This window comes from Pyrgilauda ruficollis, unplaced genomic scaffold, assembly GCF_017590135.1.
Source record: "Pyrgilauda ruficollis isolate IOZ18807 unplaced genomic scaffold, ASM1759013v1 scaffold10, whole genome shotgun sequence".
Taxonomy (NCBI): Eukaryota; Metazoa; Chordata; class Aves; order Passeriformes; family Passeridae; genus Pyrgilauda; species Pyrgilauda ruficollis.
Window position 1 is genome coordinate 14,160,776 of NW_024508101.1, and position 17,292 is coordinate 14,178,067.

The window sequence follows — 17,292 nt, forward strand, 5'->3', positions numbered from 1 at the left end:
CGCAGGTCTGGGCTCAGTGCCAGCTCGTTAGCAAAGCCTTATTAGCACGGCAGCCCGCTCCCACGGGAACAGCCCTGCTCCCCCACACCGGGCCCACGGGCACGGGCCTGCAGACCCCACGGGGGACGCCGTATGCCCTCCCCTGGCATTCTGAGTTGAAAGCATCCCTGGCTGCCCTTGTCCTGCTCCGTTGGTGCAGGTGGAGGTGTGTGGAGGGGCTGCAGGGCCTGGGCAGGCATGAGGCACTGCTGTAGGGCTAGCATGGATTGAGGGTGGCTACCTGGGCACGGGCCAGCCCCCTGGGTCAGTGGGCACACCTGGCCCCCTCCTCAGGAAGTGTGGGGGGCTCTAGTTCCTAAGGGAGCAGCGCTGGGAGATGTGGGATGGGCAAGTGCCTGAGGGAGCCCCTGTTCTGGGAGAAACCTGGAGATGCTCCAGGCTGCCCAGTCCCATCCTGACCCATTCCCTGCCACAGGCACCCCCCGCCCCGGCACCTGCGGCAGGTGACACGGAGCGCTGAAAGATGTCCAAGCTCTGAGCCTCCACCCTGTGACACCGTGTTCCTCACAAACGATAGCCCTGAAACACAGCATCACCCAAACCACTGTTCCCAGGGCTGCACGCACTGCTCTGCACCCAAAGGACCCCAAAACGCAACACCCAGACTCCATCTCCCTCCGTATCCCACGCTCACGCCTATCCCGGACACACCGCGTCCCTCTTCCTCCCTGTCCCTCACGGCCCGCGTGTCCCGCAGCCCCTCCCCCGCCGTTACCCGCCGCTGCCGCCTGAGGGCCCGCGCGCCCCCGGCAGCGCCCCGCCCCGGCCATTGGCCCCGCCCTCGGAGCGCGGGGCGGGGCCTGTCGGGGCGGGGCCTGTCGGGGCGGGCCGGGCCGGCAGAGCCGCGGGCGCGCAGCAGCCGCCGCCGCCGCCGCCATGGGCTGCACCGTGAGCGCCGAGGACAAGGCGGCCGCCGAGCGTTCTCGCATGATCGACAAGCCCCCCCCCCCCCCCCCGCCGTTCCCCGCCGCTGCCGCCTGAGGGCCCGCGCGCCGACAGCGAGCGGCCGCTCCCCGCAAGCCCCGCCCACTAGCCCCGCCCACCAGCCCCGCCCCGGCAGCGTCCCGCCCCGGCCATTGGCCCCGCCCTCGGAGCGCGGGGCGGGGCCTGTCGGGGCGGGGCCTGTCGGGGCGGGCCGGGCCGGCAGAGCCGCGGGCGCGCAGCAGCCGCCGCCGCCGCCGCCATGGGCTGCACCGTGAGCGCCGAGGACAAGGCGGCCGCCGAGCGTTCTCGCATGATCGACAAGAACCTGCGGGAGGACGGCGAGAAGGCGGCGCGGGAGGTGAAATTGCTGCTGCTGGGTAAGACCCCCCGGGCCCCACCCCCGGGCCCCCCATCTTGGCTTCTTCGCCCGGCTCGGCCCGGCCCTGCCGGAACCGGGCGGCCTCGCCGCCTCCGCCCCCCGCTGCCCCGGGGCCATCCTGGGTACCAGCGCCGGGAGTGCTCCGCCCCGGCCCGGGGATCCCCTGCGAGTGGGATGCTGGCCCCAGCCCAGGCTTCGGGTTCTCCCCACGGTGAGCTGTGGCTCCATCTCGGGCCGCGGGGATGTCCCCCGGAACGGGGCCTGCCCCGCCCCGGGCTTCCGGGTTCCCCCCCACGGATGGAGCAGCAGGCCGCAGGATCTCCCCCAGGAGTCGGGTGTTGGTCCCGTCCCAGGGATCCCCCCAGGAGTGGGCTGTTGATCCCATCCCAGGTCCCAGGGATGTCCCCCAAGAGTCGGGTGTTGATCCCATCCCAGGCATCCCCCCCAGGAGTGAGATGTTGATCCAATCTGAAATCCTAGGGATTCCCTCCAGGAGGGGGTTATTGATCTTATCCCAGTTCCCACGGATCCCCCCCCTCCCCAAGCATGGGATGTTGGCCCCATCCCAGCTCCCAGTGTCTCCCCGCAGGATTGGGATGTTGATCCCATCCGATTCCCCCCAGGAGTGGGGTGTTGACCCCATCCCAGCTCTCAGGGTTTTCCCACAGGATTGGAGCCCTGTACCCACAGCAAACTCTGGGGATCCCTTCCACACTGGGGTTCTTTCCCCACATCTCTGTGAGCAGGATGCCAGCCCCGTTTCAGGCTTTGGGGTTCCCCCTGGCAGTAGGGTGCTGGCCCTACAGCAAGCCTTAAATGCCCCTCAGAGAGGCTGCCACCCCACCCTGGGCTGTGGGGATCCCCCCAGAAGTAGCTGCCACCCCACTATGGTACTGTCCCCCCAACCGGTCAGTGTCCAGTCTGGGCATATCGCTTTGGGACAAAGGTGGGGGCATCCCCTCTCTCCTGTTGGATGTCCCCACCCCAGCGAAGGTCGTGCAAGCTCGGGCACCCTGTCTCACCTGCCCAGGATCGCTGCACTCCTCCATGGGCTGCTCTTCCCTGGCCTCTGGCTGTGGTGCAGGTAACGGGGCTGACAGGCACCAGTGCCCCGTGCCTTTCCCACCGGCGCCCTGGGACAGGCCCGAGCCTCTCCATCACCCTGCCCTCTCCGTGGGGGTTCGGGGGCCTTGGGCCATTGCACAGCCCAGGGGCTCTCTGCCTCATGGACACTCGATTTTGGTACTGATAACTGATAACGGGCCGCTTGCGCTCTTCAAAGCACCCTGGTGATGCTCCCATGGGCGTTCACAGCCCTGCCCTGTGCCTGCGGGCAAGGCAGCACTTCGTTATTTTAATTCATTATTTCTCTTAATGACTCCCAGTTGGGCTTTTTATTCCCTTTGTGAAATTCCCAGGGAGGGCCTCCCTCCAGGTGCGAGCTGGGAGCGGGCGAGGCTCCCGTGGGGCAGCGGGACAGAGGGAGCCCTGACAGAAAATGTCTTTGGACTCATCTGCTGTCTGCAGAGGAAGCTGCCAGCAGCAGGAAGTCACGCTGAAATCCGGCAGGCCTTTATTTGCTCAACCCCTGCCTGCTTGAGAAATACGTAATTAACGCCTTAAAATGCTCCTTTATCAGAGCGTGTCTCTTCTTTGTTTTATTTGATTTTGATTCTTTTTGCCTCGGCACAAGCAGTGCTGGCAGCAAAAGCCATCCTGGGGATATTGGGAGGGGGTCTGTGCTGTCTGCGGGGCTCGATGCTTGGGCACACTCGCTTCCCCATTTTTTTTCTGTGGAAGGGAGTGGAACCCCGTGGGATATGTGGGATAGTGGAGGAGCACATGGTGGCTCTTCGCTGTGAGCTGCTCTCGAGCTGGCTTTGCTGCCAGGTCTGCTCCTCTCAGCCCAGTGCTGGTGGGAAGTAATGGGGAGGTAGCTGGCCAGGGGCTTTGGCACTTCCAGCCTCGGGAGGCTCCTGGGGCTGTCCAGGCAGTGTCACCCTGGTGCTGTGAGCTCTGGGTGCCCCGGTAGGGAGGGCCCATCCTGTTGGTGCTGAGCATCACCGAGGAGCAGCTGGGGGCTCGCTGGGTGACGAGGATTATGCTGTAGGCTGGCTGGCTGACGTCCCTTTCCTGGGTCTTGCTCTGTCCTGAAGTGGGGGCAGGAGGAAGAAGAGGACGTCCGCACTCCCTTCTGCTGTGGCCGGTGTTTACGAGCAACATTTCTGATCTCAGCTGCTTTCTAAAGCCAAAAATAGAGCAAAATGGCTCTTTTTGTACATTTAAAAAAATAGTTTTTTCTTCCCCTTGCAGCTGTTCAGGTGTCAATAGCACTAGAGCCTTGGGTCAGCACTGCCCATTTCCGAGCTGAGCCTTGGCCGGAAAATCCTCCCAAGCCGGCAGGGATCGGCTGGGCAGGTGTGGCCAGCACTGCCCCCCTGGGGGCTGCTGCTTGTGACATGTCCCCTCTGTGAGGTGGGACTGCAGTGCTGGGGGGATGCTCCCACCTCCCTGCTGCTCACCCTTATTTTTTTCCCCATGGTCAGGGGAAGCTTTGAGGAGACCTGAGGCCTCATGTGATTTTTGGTGAGCTCATCACTCTCAGCAAGGCAGAGCTCCAGGGTTCTCCATGGGGGCTGCAGCCCTCCTGCCTCCTCCAGAAAAAGGGAGGGAAAAACTAAAGAGAAAAACAGTTTCACCCTTTGTGCTGTATCAACCTGCGGCATGAAGAGGAAATGTCTCTTCCAAGCGTGGCACATTTTTTGGTGTCAACTCATGGTGTCCCGCAGCCGAGCTTTGGAGCTGGGGCACTGCAGCCAGACAGGGCACAGTGTGAGTGGAAGGCACCAGTCTCGGTGTGTGGTGATGGTATCAGGAGTGTAGGAGCAGAGAAGGCTTGGGGCTGACTGCTGCAGGTGCCTCAGATTCGTGCTGTGCTCTGTATGTGGCCATGAGCCACGTGCTGCCTTTCCTGGGCCATGGTGGGTGAGCTGGAGAGGAATGGACACGCTGTCAGTGCAGTGGGGACAGCCAGGACCCCCCAGTGGCACACGGCTCCGCAGGTGTGGGCACAGCGCTGCTCCTGCTGTGGCACCTGTCCGTGCCTTCAGGTTTCCCTCTGCTGTTTGCTCTGGCAAAGTGAGTGTGTGCCAGACAGTTTGAAGCTCCAGTCTCTGATGGGGGGAAGACCCAGATGAAGCAATATCCCCCAGGCAAAGCAATTCCCCCCAAACAAAGAATGTGTCCCTTCCTGCTACTGGAAACCAGCAGTCCCCCACGGTTTTGGTGCTGGGAGGGGCTAGGAGCCATCACTGACATCTAAAAGCACCTGGAACATCTGCCCCATACTTCCAACACCTCCTGGTGCCCCTATCAGCTCCTCACCATTGCTAGCACACAAAGCCCTGCAGTCAGTGGCTGTTTCTGCTGGGCAGCAATGTTCTGGCCAACCCTCCTCCTTGCCTGTGGGAGCTGGGGTGCTCCAGGGGAATTCAGGGTTGGCAGCAGGCAAGTGATTGCTGTGCTCAAAGCCCCTTGCTGTGCTCCAAGCCCTCTTGTCTTTGGAGGATTAGGAAAGTGAAGGATTTCTCAGCTGTGTCAGAGGTGGAGAAGGCGCTGGTGGGTTGGTTGATGATGTTAATCCCCAGGGGTTTGCTCTAGGTGCAGACCCTGGGATGAGGACAGTGCCCTTGCTGGCGTGGTGGCACCAGGGTACGTCATGTAGGAACTGCCTGTACCAGATCCTGCCTGGGACAGACAGTGGCTGGGCAGGGCTCGGAAGCAGCTTTTTTTTGGGGGGGGGTCCGGGAGAGGAGTTTTTTTTTTTTTTTTTTTTTTTTTTTTTTTTTTTTGGCTTGCATAAAAATAGAGGAAGGGAGGGACCAGCTGTGACTTTCAGAGGCTCTGTGGCTCCAGAATTGCCCTGGGTTCTGTGTAAGCCTCCTTGCAGCCTCCTTTGCTGTGCTTGGTCCTGTCTTGGAGTTGTTTTTGTCCCCACTCCTTCTTCAGTCCTGGCTGTTGGAGGGGTTGGGCCCTCCCTTCAGTGGGGACACTGGGAGTCCCAGTGCTGTTTTTTGTGATGGGCTAGGAGGTGTCACAGTGAGGGGGACCAGGGAAGAACTCAGTGCTGTTAGATCCAGAGGGATCTGACCTCCAACGCCCTGGAGCTGGTGTTTGGGCTTGGAATAGGTTGGGATGGGTCTCTACAGTGCCCCCACTGGTGATGTCCTGGGGGCTGGCAGCTGCCCTCTGCTCCAAGATGAGCACTTAGACTTTGCCCAGGGGAAGGAGCAGTCTTATATGTATATGTTTAACATATATTTTTACAGATGTACATTAGAAATGCATTTTATATTTTAACTTTTTTAAAATATTTTAACATCTTTTTTTTTTATAGAGCAGCATATACATTGATTTATATGTATCAAAAAGCACATATAAATATATATTTTATTTTTTTTTCCCACCTGTATATATGTGTAGCTTTAGGGTGTCCCCTGGTGTGAGCCTACCAGGGCTGGGTCACGGTGTCCCCAGGCGCTGTTCTGCAGCCAGGGCTGGCCTGGCCTTTCCGCAGCCAGCGGGTTTCCTGCTGCAGGCCGGAGCGCGCGTTTCCGGCCCGGAGACCGGTTGAATCACCGGAGCTAGGGGAGCTGAGTAATTCTCCATCCCGCTGGTGGAAAACCCAGCCGGGGGGATTCGGGTGCCGGCAGCATCCCGGCTGTGCCAGAGGGTGAGGCCCCATCCTGTCAGGGCAGGATGGACAGGATAATGGCACCCAGGCCTGGGGCACATGGTAGCAGTGGTGCGAGGGGAGAGGGACCACTCTGGCCATGGCAGAAGCAGAAACAGAGCAGCAAAGTTTCAGAATTCCTGGAAAAAGCCCAGCACAAGGATAGTTTTGTCCAGCTTGTGGACACCAGCAGCCCTTGTTGGCACGGGGGTGCGTTTTCCGTGCTCCCCCTGGGAAACCATCCCTAGCCCACCTCCTCCCTGTGTGCCCTGAGCATCCTTTGTGCTGCCAATTTATTTCTATTTTATTTATTTTTGTGTTGTGGGTTTTTTTTTTTTGCATCTCCATCAGCTGCCTTGGACAGAGGTTCTGCACCCCCCAATTTTTTGAGGTCCTGCCTGGGGACGTGGCATTCCACCAGCCAACGATGCACGGCTCCTTCTGGGAAGCAGCCAGCCCTGTGCTGGAATGGGATGGCCCTTGGGAAAAACGCCCTGTGTCACTGTGGGGTTTTAAAAAAATGTGATTATTTTTACAGCAATTTTCCATCTATTTTGGGTAGGAAGGAAAATGTCGAGGGGAATCTCTTTTTGTTATTAGAGTCTTTGGGGTAAGTCTGCTTTTAACACACCCCTTAGTCCGTCCCATTTGGTGGTGGGGACCCCGCAGGTGCCAAGGGGAGTGGGCTTTGCAGCCGTCTATCTGTCCTGCAGGGACGTGGATTGGTGGGTTTGTCCAGAGCTAAAACCCATCTGTAAATCCATGCTCAATGAATAGCTGCTGTTTGCCAGGTTGGGAAAGCTTGCCGGGACAGCAGCAGGGAATGGGCCTCTGGGTGCTGGGAATGGGGATGGCTCTGGATCTGCTGGCAGATTGAATTCCAGCTTTTCCCCCATAATGAGAATTTTCCAGCTATGCATTGCTTCCATCTATGCCTGAATATTTGAAAGGATGGTGCCGTGCAGAAAAATGGAAAATCCCCTGTCAGTGATGCGGGGTGAGGTGAATCCTGAAACCTGTGGCCAGCTCCTAAAATACAGGGATTACGTAGGTGCTGCCCAGAACTATGTGCATATATTGCACTAAATATCTGCTGCCCAGAAAGCGTCATAAATCATGGGCTGTAAAATATATATGTTGGCTCAATAAAGTTTTTGCCAGTGGATTAGCAGGGAGTTCTGGAGCCAGGCAGCTGCTTGCTTATTTTAAATTTTTGAAGATTATTTTTAACAAAGAAAGGAGGAAATGAGCCCAGGAGAGAGCTCTCGTCCTGTTTTTGCCAGGCGCTGCCCTGGGAACAAGCACTGCCTGCGGAGAGGCAGGGCTGGAGGAAGCACAGCCGTGGGGTCGGCCCGTGGTAGTGGGGGGTCTCCACCCCCACCCCGTCCCTGATATGCCGGCACAGGAGTCCAGAGCTCCTCTGACACTGCCTCGTCCTGCCTGGGCTGGGCTGGAGGGTGGAAACTGGCAGTTGGCATCCAGCCCAGGAATTGTTTTGGGGCTGAATGGGCGGCAGCTGGGGTTTTCCGGGGATTGGAAATCCTTCCCCTCCGCTGCGCTCATTGAGGGGGGCTGGGGAGGGTCCCGTGCGTGGGGATGGGGGCTGTTAATTCACATCCACATTCCTGCTCACTGCAAGTATACAGTCTCTTGTGCTGGGCAAGCGTCTGATGGGAGGCAGCGGTGCTGGCTTGGAACATGGCTGCCTTCCTCAGGGGGCTGGAAAGGAGCCGGGAGATATGGAGGAAGTTTGCAAGGAAATAGCCAGCCTCGGTGACGGTCACCCTGTGACTGACTGTCACCCAGCCGGGAGAAAGCATGAGGCCCCAGCAGGGTTGTTCCCTCCTGGCGGGGAGAAAATGTCAGGCAGGGTCAGAGAGAGGAGGAGCTGGGGATGGCTGTCTGGCACCTCACCTCAGAGATGCTGATAAGCCAGGTTCTTGCTTGCCACGTGCCTCAGTTTCCCTGTCCAGGCACCCGCTGAGAAAGGACTGGGTGAATGCCACTGGCCACCGGACCCAGCGGTATGGGATAGTGTTAGAAACTAGAGGTATTTAATGGAAAAAATGAAGGGCTACACCAAGTCCTTCCCCCCTGCTCCCAGCTCCAGGCAGGAGTTGCCAGCACTGACCACGAGCACTGGCCGGGCTGCGCCGGGTGCCGCATCAGCATCCTGGGGGAGGATGGGTCAGCAGTGCAGAGAGCCCCTGCTGTGCTGAGCAGTGACCTCTGAGCTGAGCAGAGCCCCTCCCTTGGCACATACAGCATGGGAACCATGGAGCAAGGTGCTCCATAAATACAGGGTCTCTATAGCCTCAGTATGGCCCCAGCATCAGGGTGCTCCATGCCCTGAGCGCTGCCCACCCTGATGTCCCTGGGGTGCATGCCCATCACCTGGAGGTGTTCAGGCCAGTGACAAGCGTAGAAGGAGTTTGTTCCCTGCCACCGTGTCTCAGCTGGCATGATGGGCCCTGTTTTTCCCAGTTAATTTTAGCATAATCTGCTTCTTTTTTTCTAATTTTTTTTAACCTCCTCTGTAATCTCTGCCCTCTCTGCGGCCGTGCTGGCACCATCCTGCTTGGGGCCCCCTGTAAGGGCAGCTCCATGGCCAAGGGCAGCACTGGGGGGACCTGCAAAAAGGGCTGTGAGAGGACACCGGGATGGACTTTGCTTGGGAGATCCTCTGGGATTTGCACCTGGAGGCAGGGACCACACTTGTCCCCAGCCAAAGGGGCCTCATCCTGCTGGGGGTCCTGGGGCAAGATGAGGCGGGCACTCATCCATCTCGTGACACTCCCTGCACAGAGAGGGGACAAGGGACATGCCTCTTTCAGCTTCCCCTTTTGGCTTCCCCTTTCTTGGGGAAGCCAGGGTGACTTTGCTTCTTCCCTGCTCTCAGCCTGTGGAGGGAGGGCTGGGCCGAGCTGCACATCGCCTGCGTGGGGTGACGTCCCTAGGGGGGACAGGGTGGGGGAAGGAAACCTTAGGCACCCTGGCTGTCTCGCTGAACTCACAGAACCCTGCTTTTGGATGATGAAAAAACAAACGACCCCAAAAGCCATCGGCTTTCCCTGCTGGCAGCTGCCTCTGCAGTGGGCTGGGGCACAGGACCCGGCAGGCTGGGAAGTGCTTGCTATTTAAGAACCAGCCCGGGGGCGGCTGAGCCCGCTGGGATCACTTGAGCTGGCTGGTGGAGGTGGCAACTTGTTCCCGAGTTCCCTGCCTGTACCTTGTGGCACAAGCATCCCTGCATCCTGGCTGCTGCTGCCTCCAGCTGTGGATATGTACTGGGGCTGGTGCTCCATTGTTCCTCAGCACAGAGGGGATGTGGGATGTGGCATCTCAGGTTCTGCCTGGAGATGGGATGGCAGGTGATAGACACAGCTTGGCCCCCTTGTCACAGGGAGTCCCCAGGTTCAGCCAAAACCACAATTGCCTGTCAGCTGTGACATGCTAGGATTGTGGGGAAAATGTTAGTGTGTTGATGCCATTTTCCTGGCCCAGAGCAGGTGTCATTTCTTCCCCTGGGACCTATTGTGAGGGCCCCCCAGGCTCTCCTTTTGTTCCCTCTTTCTTGGTCCTGACGTTTCCAGTGCACATCCAGTCATCTGCTCTGGTTAGTGCTGCTTCTCCAATGGCTGAAGCACCTGCTGCATTCCCTCCCTGGGCTGGGCGGGTGTCCCAGTAGGGGAAGGGTTCCTGGCTTTGCACAGGACCTCATCCCTTCTCATTTCTCCACAGGTGCTGGTGAATCTGGGAAGAGCACCATCGTCAAACAGATGAAGTGAGTGGTCCCTACCCTGTCACTGTGGCTGACACTGCTCAGGCCTTGGTCACAAGCTCCAAAACCAGTGGCTGACAGGGAAAGCTCCCCATCGGTGTTGCCACAGAGCATGGGTGGGGAGCAGCATCCTGGGGTACCCCACAGAGGGCTGACCTTACCTATGTCTCTTCCCTGTCCCAGGATCATCCATGAGGATGGCTATTCAGAGGAGGAGTGCCGGCAGTACAAAGCTGTGGTCTACAGCAACACCATCCAGTCCATTATGGCTATCATCAAGGCGATGGGGAACCTGCAGATTGACTTTGGAGACTCCTCCAGAGCGGTGGGTGCCCTCCGTCTCCCACTGTGCCTGGCAGGGATAGGGGTTCTTGGTGGCTACAACAGATGCGCCCAAAACTGGACTAGGATTAAGGGTGGCTCAGCCCAAGCCCTGCTGTTGTCTGGTGGGCCCCCATCAGGTCCTTTGAGTGAGAGAGCTTCAGTAGGTCTGTGCCAATTCTCAAACTGTTTTATCCCTGCAGGATGATGCTCGGCAGCTGTTTGCCCTCTCCTCCACTGCTGAGGAGCAGGGCATCATGCCTGAGGACCTGGCCAACGTCATCCGCAGACTGTGGGCAGACAACGGGGTCCAGGCTTGTTTCAACCGCTCCCGAGAGTACCAGCTGAACGACTCTGCTGCCTAGTGAGTGCCCCCTCCTCTGCCCCAGCTCAGCTGAGCCCTGTGAGCCACAGTGCTTCTATCAAGCAGCAGAAAATCCCCCCAGGGGCTGCTGATCACCGTCACCAGGCTTAGGAGCTGGTGCTGCCACTTCCCACATGGTGCTGGGGCTGAGCCGGAGCAGAACTGGGAAGGCGGATGTTTCGAAAGCTGTTTCCTTCTCTGGCAGGGTGCTGTGTACCCTGGGTGGGGGGGGGGCACTGGGGCATCCCCCTCCTGCCACTGCTCTGTTCCCGCTGCCCTTCCCCAGGAGATGCTCTCCACTAGCTGTGCACTCATGAGCACAGCCCATGCTCATCACCCTTCATGGGCCGTCAGGGCAGGAAAAATTCCCAAGGAAAGTCCTGGGGACACTCAGGTCTGAAGAGGATAAGTAGGATGCTCAAGAGGCTTCTCTTTTAACTGTTTTTGTGCAGAAGGACTTGGCATTGCACTTGTGCATTACCCAACAAATTGGTGTTTAGGTAGATTGCTGCAGCTGTTTGGGTATATTCTTGAAGAGATTAATGAAAAAAGTTAATCTGCCTAATGTACCATTGCTGGAGAGAGCAACACAGCTGAGTCTGTGTTCAGCTTGCACAGTGCCCTCCTTCCCTCTCCACCCAGACCCCTTATGGTAAAGCAGTGTGGGGGGAGCTCATGGTGTGCCAGGAACACCCCACCAAGCCTGGCCTCACCTGGGATTCTGCACACTTGGGACTCACTGCCATCCCAGGGCAAGTGGTTTCCCCAGCTGTCCCCTCATGCATGGCAGTGTCAGGTCCCTCTTTTGCACTGAGGTCACTGTGGGGAAGAGACTGCAGGAACACTCCTGGCAAGCACCAAACCTGGAGAAGCTCCTGTCAGCTCTTTCCCCCAGCACCCGCAGCTTTCACTTCCTCCTGCCGAGCACACACCCACCTTCCCCAGCCCCTGTCTGCTCAGCCCCATCACTCCCCAGCCAGCACCGGCATTTCCCTGGCAGCAGTGCTGGTTTGGAAGCACAGAACACCCAGCAGGTGCCAGGGAGCTCGCACACACACTTGGAGCAGGTGTATCTGCACAGTGTCTGCCAAGTGCCTGTCGCTGTCAGTGCCATTATGGAGCGTTTAGCACGTGGTGGGAGTTGGACAACCATTAATTAGGAGCACCTTCAAGCTGTTGCTCCAGCCTTTTTCCAGCCCTGTGGAGATGCCTGCGCAGTGGCCAATCCCTTGCCCATCTCACAGGGATGATGTGCCCACAGTGCTACTGGAACAGGACATTGTGGGAATGAGGAGCCCCATGCTGTGCCCAGCACACGTGCCCCAGCCTTCTGCCTGCAGCACAGCAGCTCCCATCCTGTTCCTCCTCTGCCTCTTGGGGTTCCAGGAGTTTGGGGTGCCAGGGTGGTGCTCACCAGCACCCTGGGGCTTGAGGCAATGTCCAAGAGCCTGTGGCGCTGCGCAGGGCCCTGCTGTGGCGTTTCCTGTTTTTCGTAGCCAGAGGCCATGTGTGTTTCCGGCTGTTTTTGAGCTGCTCTGCAGCAGTAACGTGCAGGTCCCCCACCCTCACACCCACAGCAGGCTCCTGGGGCACCTCCAGCTCTGGCCTTGCCCTGACATGCTGCAGGGTTTCCCAGGAGCTGGCGAGTGGCCGTGCTGCAGTCGGAGCCAAGGATCCCTATGGCCTCGCGGGCTGTAATCTGGCTTTCACCAGATTACAGGGCTACAAATGCCTTAATTAAGACAAGCCTAATTTGCTTAAAGGAGCCCGTTTGTAGTAACCCAATTAAAGCAATGTGAGCTGGAGAAATCAAAACCTGCCTTGATCCCCCTGGCAGCCCTCATCAGTCCTGGTGGGTGTTGCCCACTGGGGACCCGGCCACCACCTCTGCCGGGACCCTGCGGGCAGCAGGGCAGGCGATGCTCCCCGGGGGGCTGGGGACGCCTGCAGCCCCCCCGGCGCTGCTCCCTGTCTCTCTGGCCTCCCGCCTCCTGCTTCCTCCCAGGACGCCGTCCCTTTGTGTTTTTGACTATAAATGGCATGGCGCCATCAATTGTTTCCGCCGGCACTGCGGCTGGTTGCCATAGCACTGAATATTTGCCTTTTGCCATTTCCCCGCTGTGCAAACAGCCAGGGAAATGGGGTGAGCCCCTCAGCCCCCCCTGTATCCTCTGCTGGGCTCCCAGTGCCAGCACACTGCCCTCAGTCCCTCGGTCCTGTGTGTCTCATGTCACCCTGGCCACTGGTGTCCTGCCTTGCCTGTGTCTGGCAGGGACACAGGGTTACCCCAGGATGCACATGGAGCCTCTGCTGTGTGTCCCAGCTTGGCACTGCCCACCCCAACTGAGCAATGCTGCGAGATGGACAGGAGACTCTGGGCCAGTGTGGGGATGTCCCATGGGGTCTGGGTGGGTTCTGCCCCATGTTCCAGCTCCCACAGCACCTTTCCTCTTTGTCCCCAGCTACCTGAACGACCTGGAGAGGATAGCCCGTGCCGACTACATCCCCACCCAGCAGGACGTGCTGCGCACCAGGGTGAAGACCACGGGCATCGTGGAGACTCACTTCACCTTTAAGGACCTGCACTTCAAGTATGTCTGACCTCTTTTCCTTTTGCCTTTTTGGAAGCAAAAAAATCCCTTCCTCCCCATGCTGGGATGGACCATGGGTGCACACTGCGTGCACTCAGTTCTCCCCACCTCCTGGTTTGCTCATGGCGGGAACTGCTGCCTCAGAGAGCGGAAACCGCTGAAATAGCTGGAACAGCCTCAAAAACACTTCACAGAACTCAGCCTGGGGGCGGATCCAGGCTCTGGCGAGGAGGGGAGGGGGAAGGCGTCCCTCCTCCCGCTGCTGTGACGCTGCTTCCGCTGCAGGAAGGGCACTGGGCAGGAGCTGGGGTCTCGGGGTCAGGCAGTGGCAGCGCTGCCTGCTGGCATCCCATGGTTGCTTTCCACTGAAAACCCATGGGAAATAATAAGGGCTCCAGTTTTGGAGGCAAAAAGCTGCCATTGTGCACATCCCCGGGGGATTTAGTCCCATGGCAACAGAGCTGATGTCAGGAAGATCTGCTGGGGTCCTCTCTGAATGCAGGGGGCTTGCAGGTGTCCCATGCCACCCTGGTTGAATGGATGCACTTGGTTGTGCATTGCCAGGGCAGCACTTTGGGGGTGGCAGTGGGGGTGGTCTGGGGGGAATGCAGTGTGTCCCATGGGGAAGCCTTCCCGCCAGCCAAACAGTTGGGAATGGGCATGGCAGTGGATGTGGAATGCTACTGCTGGGCTCTCCTCCATGGAGACAGGGCTTCCTCTGCTGCCCGTGGAGGGAGAGGCACATGGTGCATCAGGATCATCCCTGAGCCCTGCTGCTGCCACAATCCTGCTGAGCCCACAGTGACTTGGCTCCCCTTGGTCCAAGGTCTCTGGCAAAGCCCTGCTTGTGCCTGCTCTGGAGCAGGTCTCTGGGGAGCATGACACTGACACACCCTGGGAAAGGTGACCTGATCCTGCCTCAGCTCTTGTCAGGGATTTGCTTTGGCTAGGAAATGACCCTGGACACTGTCCTGGCAGCGTGACCCGGGGCAGATCCTCAGTACTGGCAAAATCCCTGGGGCAGAGGCACTGTACTCTGCCTGCACCAGTGCTGTTCCTGCTCCAGGCAGCTGGGAACACTGAGACAGGGCATGGGGTGAGGGTGGTGGGGCTGGCAGCTGCCATCCATCCCGTGTCACCCCCTGCTGCAGGATGTTTGATGTGGGTGGCCAGCGCTCGGAACGGAAGAAGTGGATCCACTGCTTCGAGGGGGTGACAGCCATCATTTTCTGTGTGGCCCTGAGTGCCTATGACCTGGTGCTGGCTGAAGATGAGGAGATGGTGAGTCACGGGTATGGAGCCAGTGCCATGAGCTGTCCCCTCCATGGGGGGCTGGGGGAGCAGCCCCTCCTCTGGTGGCCACCAGTGCCCTGGCCAGTGTGGCCCAAGCTTTGCAGGGCCATTGGCATCCCCTGCCCAGGAGCATGGGGGGTCGCACTTTGGGGAGCAGTGGGGTGGGTGCTGCCTGGGGGTCTCTGCCTGGCTCATGTTGCTGTCATCCCTGCCAGAACCGGATGCATGAGAGCATGAAGCTGTTTGACAGCATCTGCAATAACAAGTGGTTCACAGACACATCCATCATCCTCTTCCTCAACAAGAAGGACCTCTTTGAGGAGAAGATCGTGCACAGCTCCCTCACTATCTGCTTCCCCGAGTACACAGGTACCACTGGGACCCTCTGTGCCCCCTTCCTTTCTGGCAGGAGCAGTGGGTTGGGGCAGCAAGTGGGGTGTGATCGGTGTTTGGGTTGCCCCAGGAGATGGGAGATGTGGAGGGACCCAACACAAGGGGCAGCTGTCCTAAAGGGGTGTTATCTGAGGCTCATTGTGCCTCTGGAGCCTCAGTTTGGCAGCAGGACAGTGGCTGTGGAGGGCCAAGCCAAGCGCAAACCCTTTGGTGGCTGTGGGCAACTATGGGGCAGCCCAGTGTCTCTTCTTCCCCAGGGGCCAACAAGTATGACGAGGCAGCCAGCTACATCCAGAGCAAGTTCGAGGACCTGAACAAGCGAAAGGACACCAAGGAGATCTACACCCACTTCACCTGTGCCACGGACACCAAGAACGTGCAGTTTGTCTTCGATGCCGTCACCGACGTCATCATCAAAAACAACCTGAAGGACTGTGGCCTCTTCTGAGGGCAGCGCTGCCCAGGTGGGTGGTGGTCTCACTAGTGGCTCCTCAAATGGGGTGGTCACGGACCATCCTTCAGCTGCAGGCTGCCCTGTCCCCAGACCCTCCCCTGCTCACGACCTCTCTCTCCTAGGAGCTGCAAAGGAAGGACCACACCATCTCCCACTCCTGCTTCTCTTCAGATTCATTCCTCCGCCCACCACGTAAAGAGACTTTTTGAGTGTCAGCATGGTGGCAGGGGCCATGTACCCCCTGCTGGCCGTGTTTGCCCCCCACCATTGTCCTCCTCCTCGCCGGCATTGCCCTTCCAGGGAAGACAAGGTTTTAATCTTGGCTTGTACCCCCTCAACCGTTCCAGCCCCCGTTTCATTCACTCCGAGCCCTGGCGCTCTCACTGTTTACATTGCAAGTGTTGCTGGCACGGGGGGCACAGGGTCCCCTCGGGGATGCCCACCCAGCCACAAACACGACCGATGACATTCCTTTTAGTAAACCAGAAAAGAAAGAAGTAAGAAAAAAAGGAGGAAAAAAAAAAAAAAAAAGGAAAAAACAACAAAACCAAACCCAAAACCATGCAAAAAAACCCACACCACACCGGTTGGGCACAGGTTACTTTTTAAAGAAACCTTTTTACCAAACTATTTAAAAGCATCAAGTGCTACATGGTGGTGGCATCCTCTGTGGCCAGCCCACCCCCCAACCGTGTGCCTTTGGGGGGGAGGGTCTGCACCCCACCCCGCCTCGCTGCCCCCATGCCATGGGCAGCTCAGGCAGCAGGGTGGGCAGGGGGTGCTGCCCACTGCCTCTATCCCCCCCCCCTCTTTCTAAGCCTAGTTTTTAGGGCTAGCTGTTGCGTTGGGCGAGGAGAGCCCGCTGTACAGAGCGGCCCCCGCTGTCCCCCAGCCCAGGGGGACCCTTCAGCCGGTGCCTGCGGCCTCGCTTTTCCCACAGGATGTTTTACCGAATTGTTCACATGGTTTGAAATAATAAAATGTAGAAAGGAAAAAAAAAAGAGAGAAACATTATATATACTGAAACGCCCTGTATGACGTGGGAGTGGGCAGGGGGACTTCACATCCGTGGGAGGGCTGGGGTGGTCCCCAGGGTATGGGAGAGGGACTCAAGGTGGGTTGGCATCCCCCTGGGATCAGGAGCAGCCCCTGGTCATGGGAGGTGAGGGCAATGGTGGGACCCTTGGAGGTGTAGCTGGGATGCTACTGCAGGGCTGAGCCCTACCCCGAGGGGCTGTGGGGTGGAGGGGAGCAAACACATGACCACCCCCTGGCTCTGCAGCGGTGACATGGTGGCACCAAGGGAGCCGAGTATCACACAGTCCCTGGGGACACCCAGTACCCAGGAACACCCAATGATCTGTAGCCCAGAGGGAGATGTAGCACCCCTTGCACCCAGCAGCCCACAGGAACCCCCAGCCCCAGGGAGCACCCATGGACACCCCACACCCAAAGGACCCCCAGCTCCGAGGGGTTTTTGGAGACTCCCAGCACCCCCAGCTCCAGGGGGACACCCATGGACACCCAGCAGCACCCAAGGGACCACCCCAGCACCCAGAGCTTCAGAGGGCACCTGGACCGCCCAGCACCCAAGGGAACCCCTAACACCCCTCATTTCCAAGGGGTACTAGGGACTCCCAGCACCAAGGGGCACCCAAAGCCCCCAGTCTCCCCAGTGCCAAGGGTCATCTGGGAACCCTAGCACCTGTCAGCTCTAAAGGGAATCCAGGGACACCCCAGGATCGCTCAAATACACCCAGGGACACCCAGGACCCCAAACACCCCTCTGCTCCAAGGGGTACTGAAGGACCCTCAGCACCCAAGGGAACCCCCATACCCCACAGCTCTGAGGGTTAGCCAGGGACCTGCAGCACCCTGCAGTATCCAGCACTCTGTAGTATCCAGGGTCATCCAGGTACCCCTAGGACCTAGCAGAACTGGGGGCCCTACAGTGGGAGAATTGGTGGGGAGGGGGAGTGAGATTGTGACCTGCACCCCCC

General features: G+C 58.8%; 1 protein-coding gene across 1 annotated transcript; it reads left to right on the forward strand.

The window, feature by feature from the left end:
* The first annotated feature begins 1,179 nt into the window (after positions 1-1,179).
* On the forward strand, positions 1,180-16,293 carry GNAI2 (G protein subunit alpha i2). The gene is made up of 9 exons (XM_041463093.1): positions 1,180-1,361; positions 9,837-9,879; positions 10,060-10,201; positions 10,401-10,561; positions 13,024-13,152; positions 14,304-14,433; positions 14,661-14,814; positions 15,096-15,302; positions 15,415-16,293. Exons 1-8 carry the CDS (start codon positions 1,244-1,246, stop codon positions 15,284-15,286), a joined length of 1,068 nt encoding a protein of 355 aa, XP_041319027.1. The 5' UTR covers positions 1,180-1,243; the 3' UTR covers positions 15,287-15,302; positions 15,415-16,293.
* Positions 16,294-17,292: the final 999 nt, after the last annotated feature.

Bases quoted from the DNA above. Each gene is read 5' to 3' on its own strand.
- GNAI2 (XM_041463093.1), top strand. From the start codon at position 1,244: ATGGGCTGCACCGTGAGCGCCGAGGACAAGGCGGCCGCCGAGCGTTCT. The intron at 10,202-10,400 runs GTGGGTGCCCTC...TTATCCCTGCAG, and splicing joins TTGGAGACTCCTCCAGAGCG to GATGATGCTCGGCAGCTGTT. The intron at 13,153-14,303 runs GTATGTCTGACC...CCCCTGCTGCAG, and splicing joins TTTAAGGACCTGCACTTCAA to GATGTTTGATGTGGGTGGCC.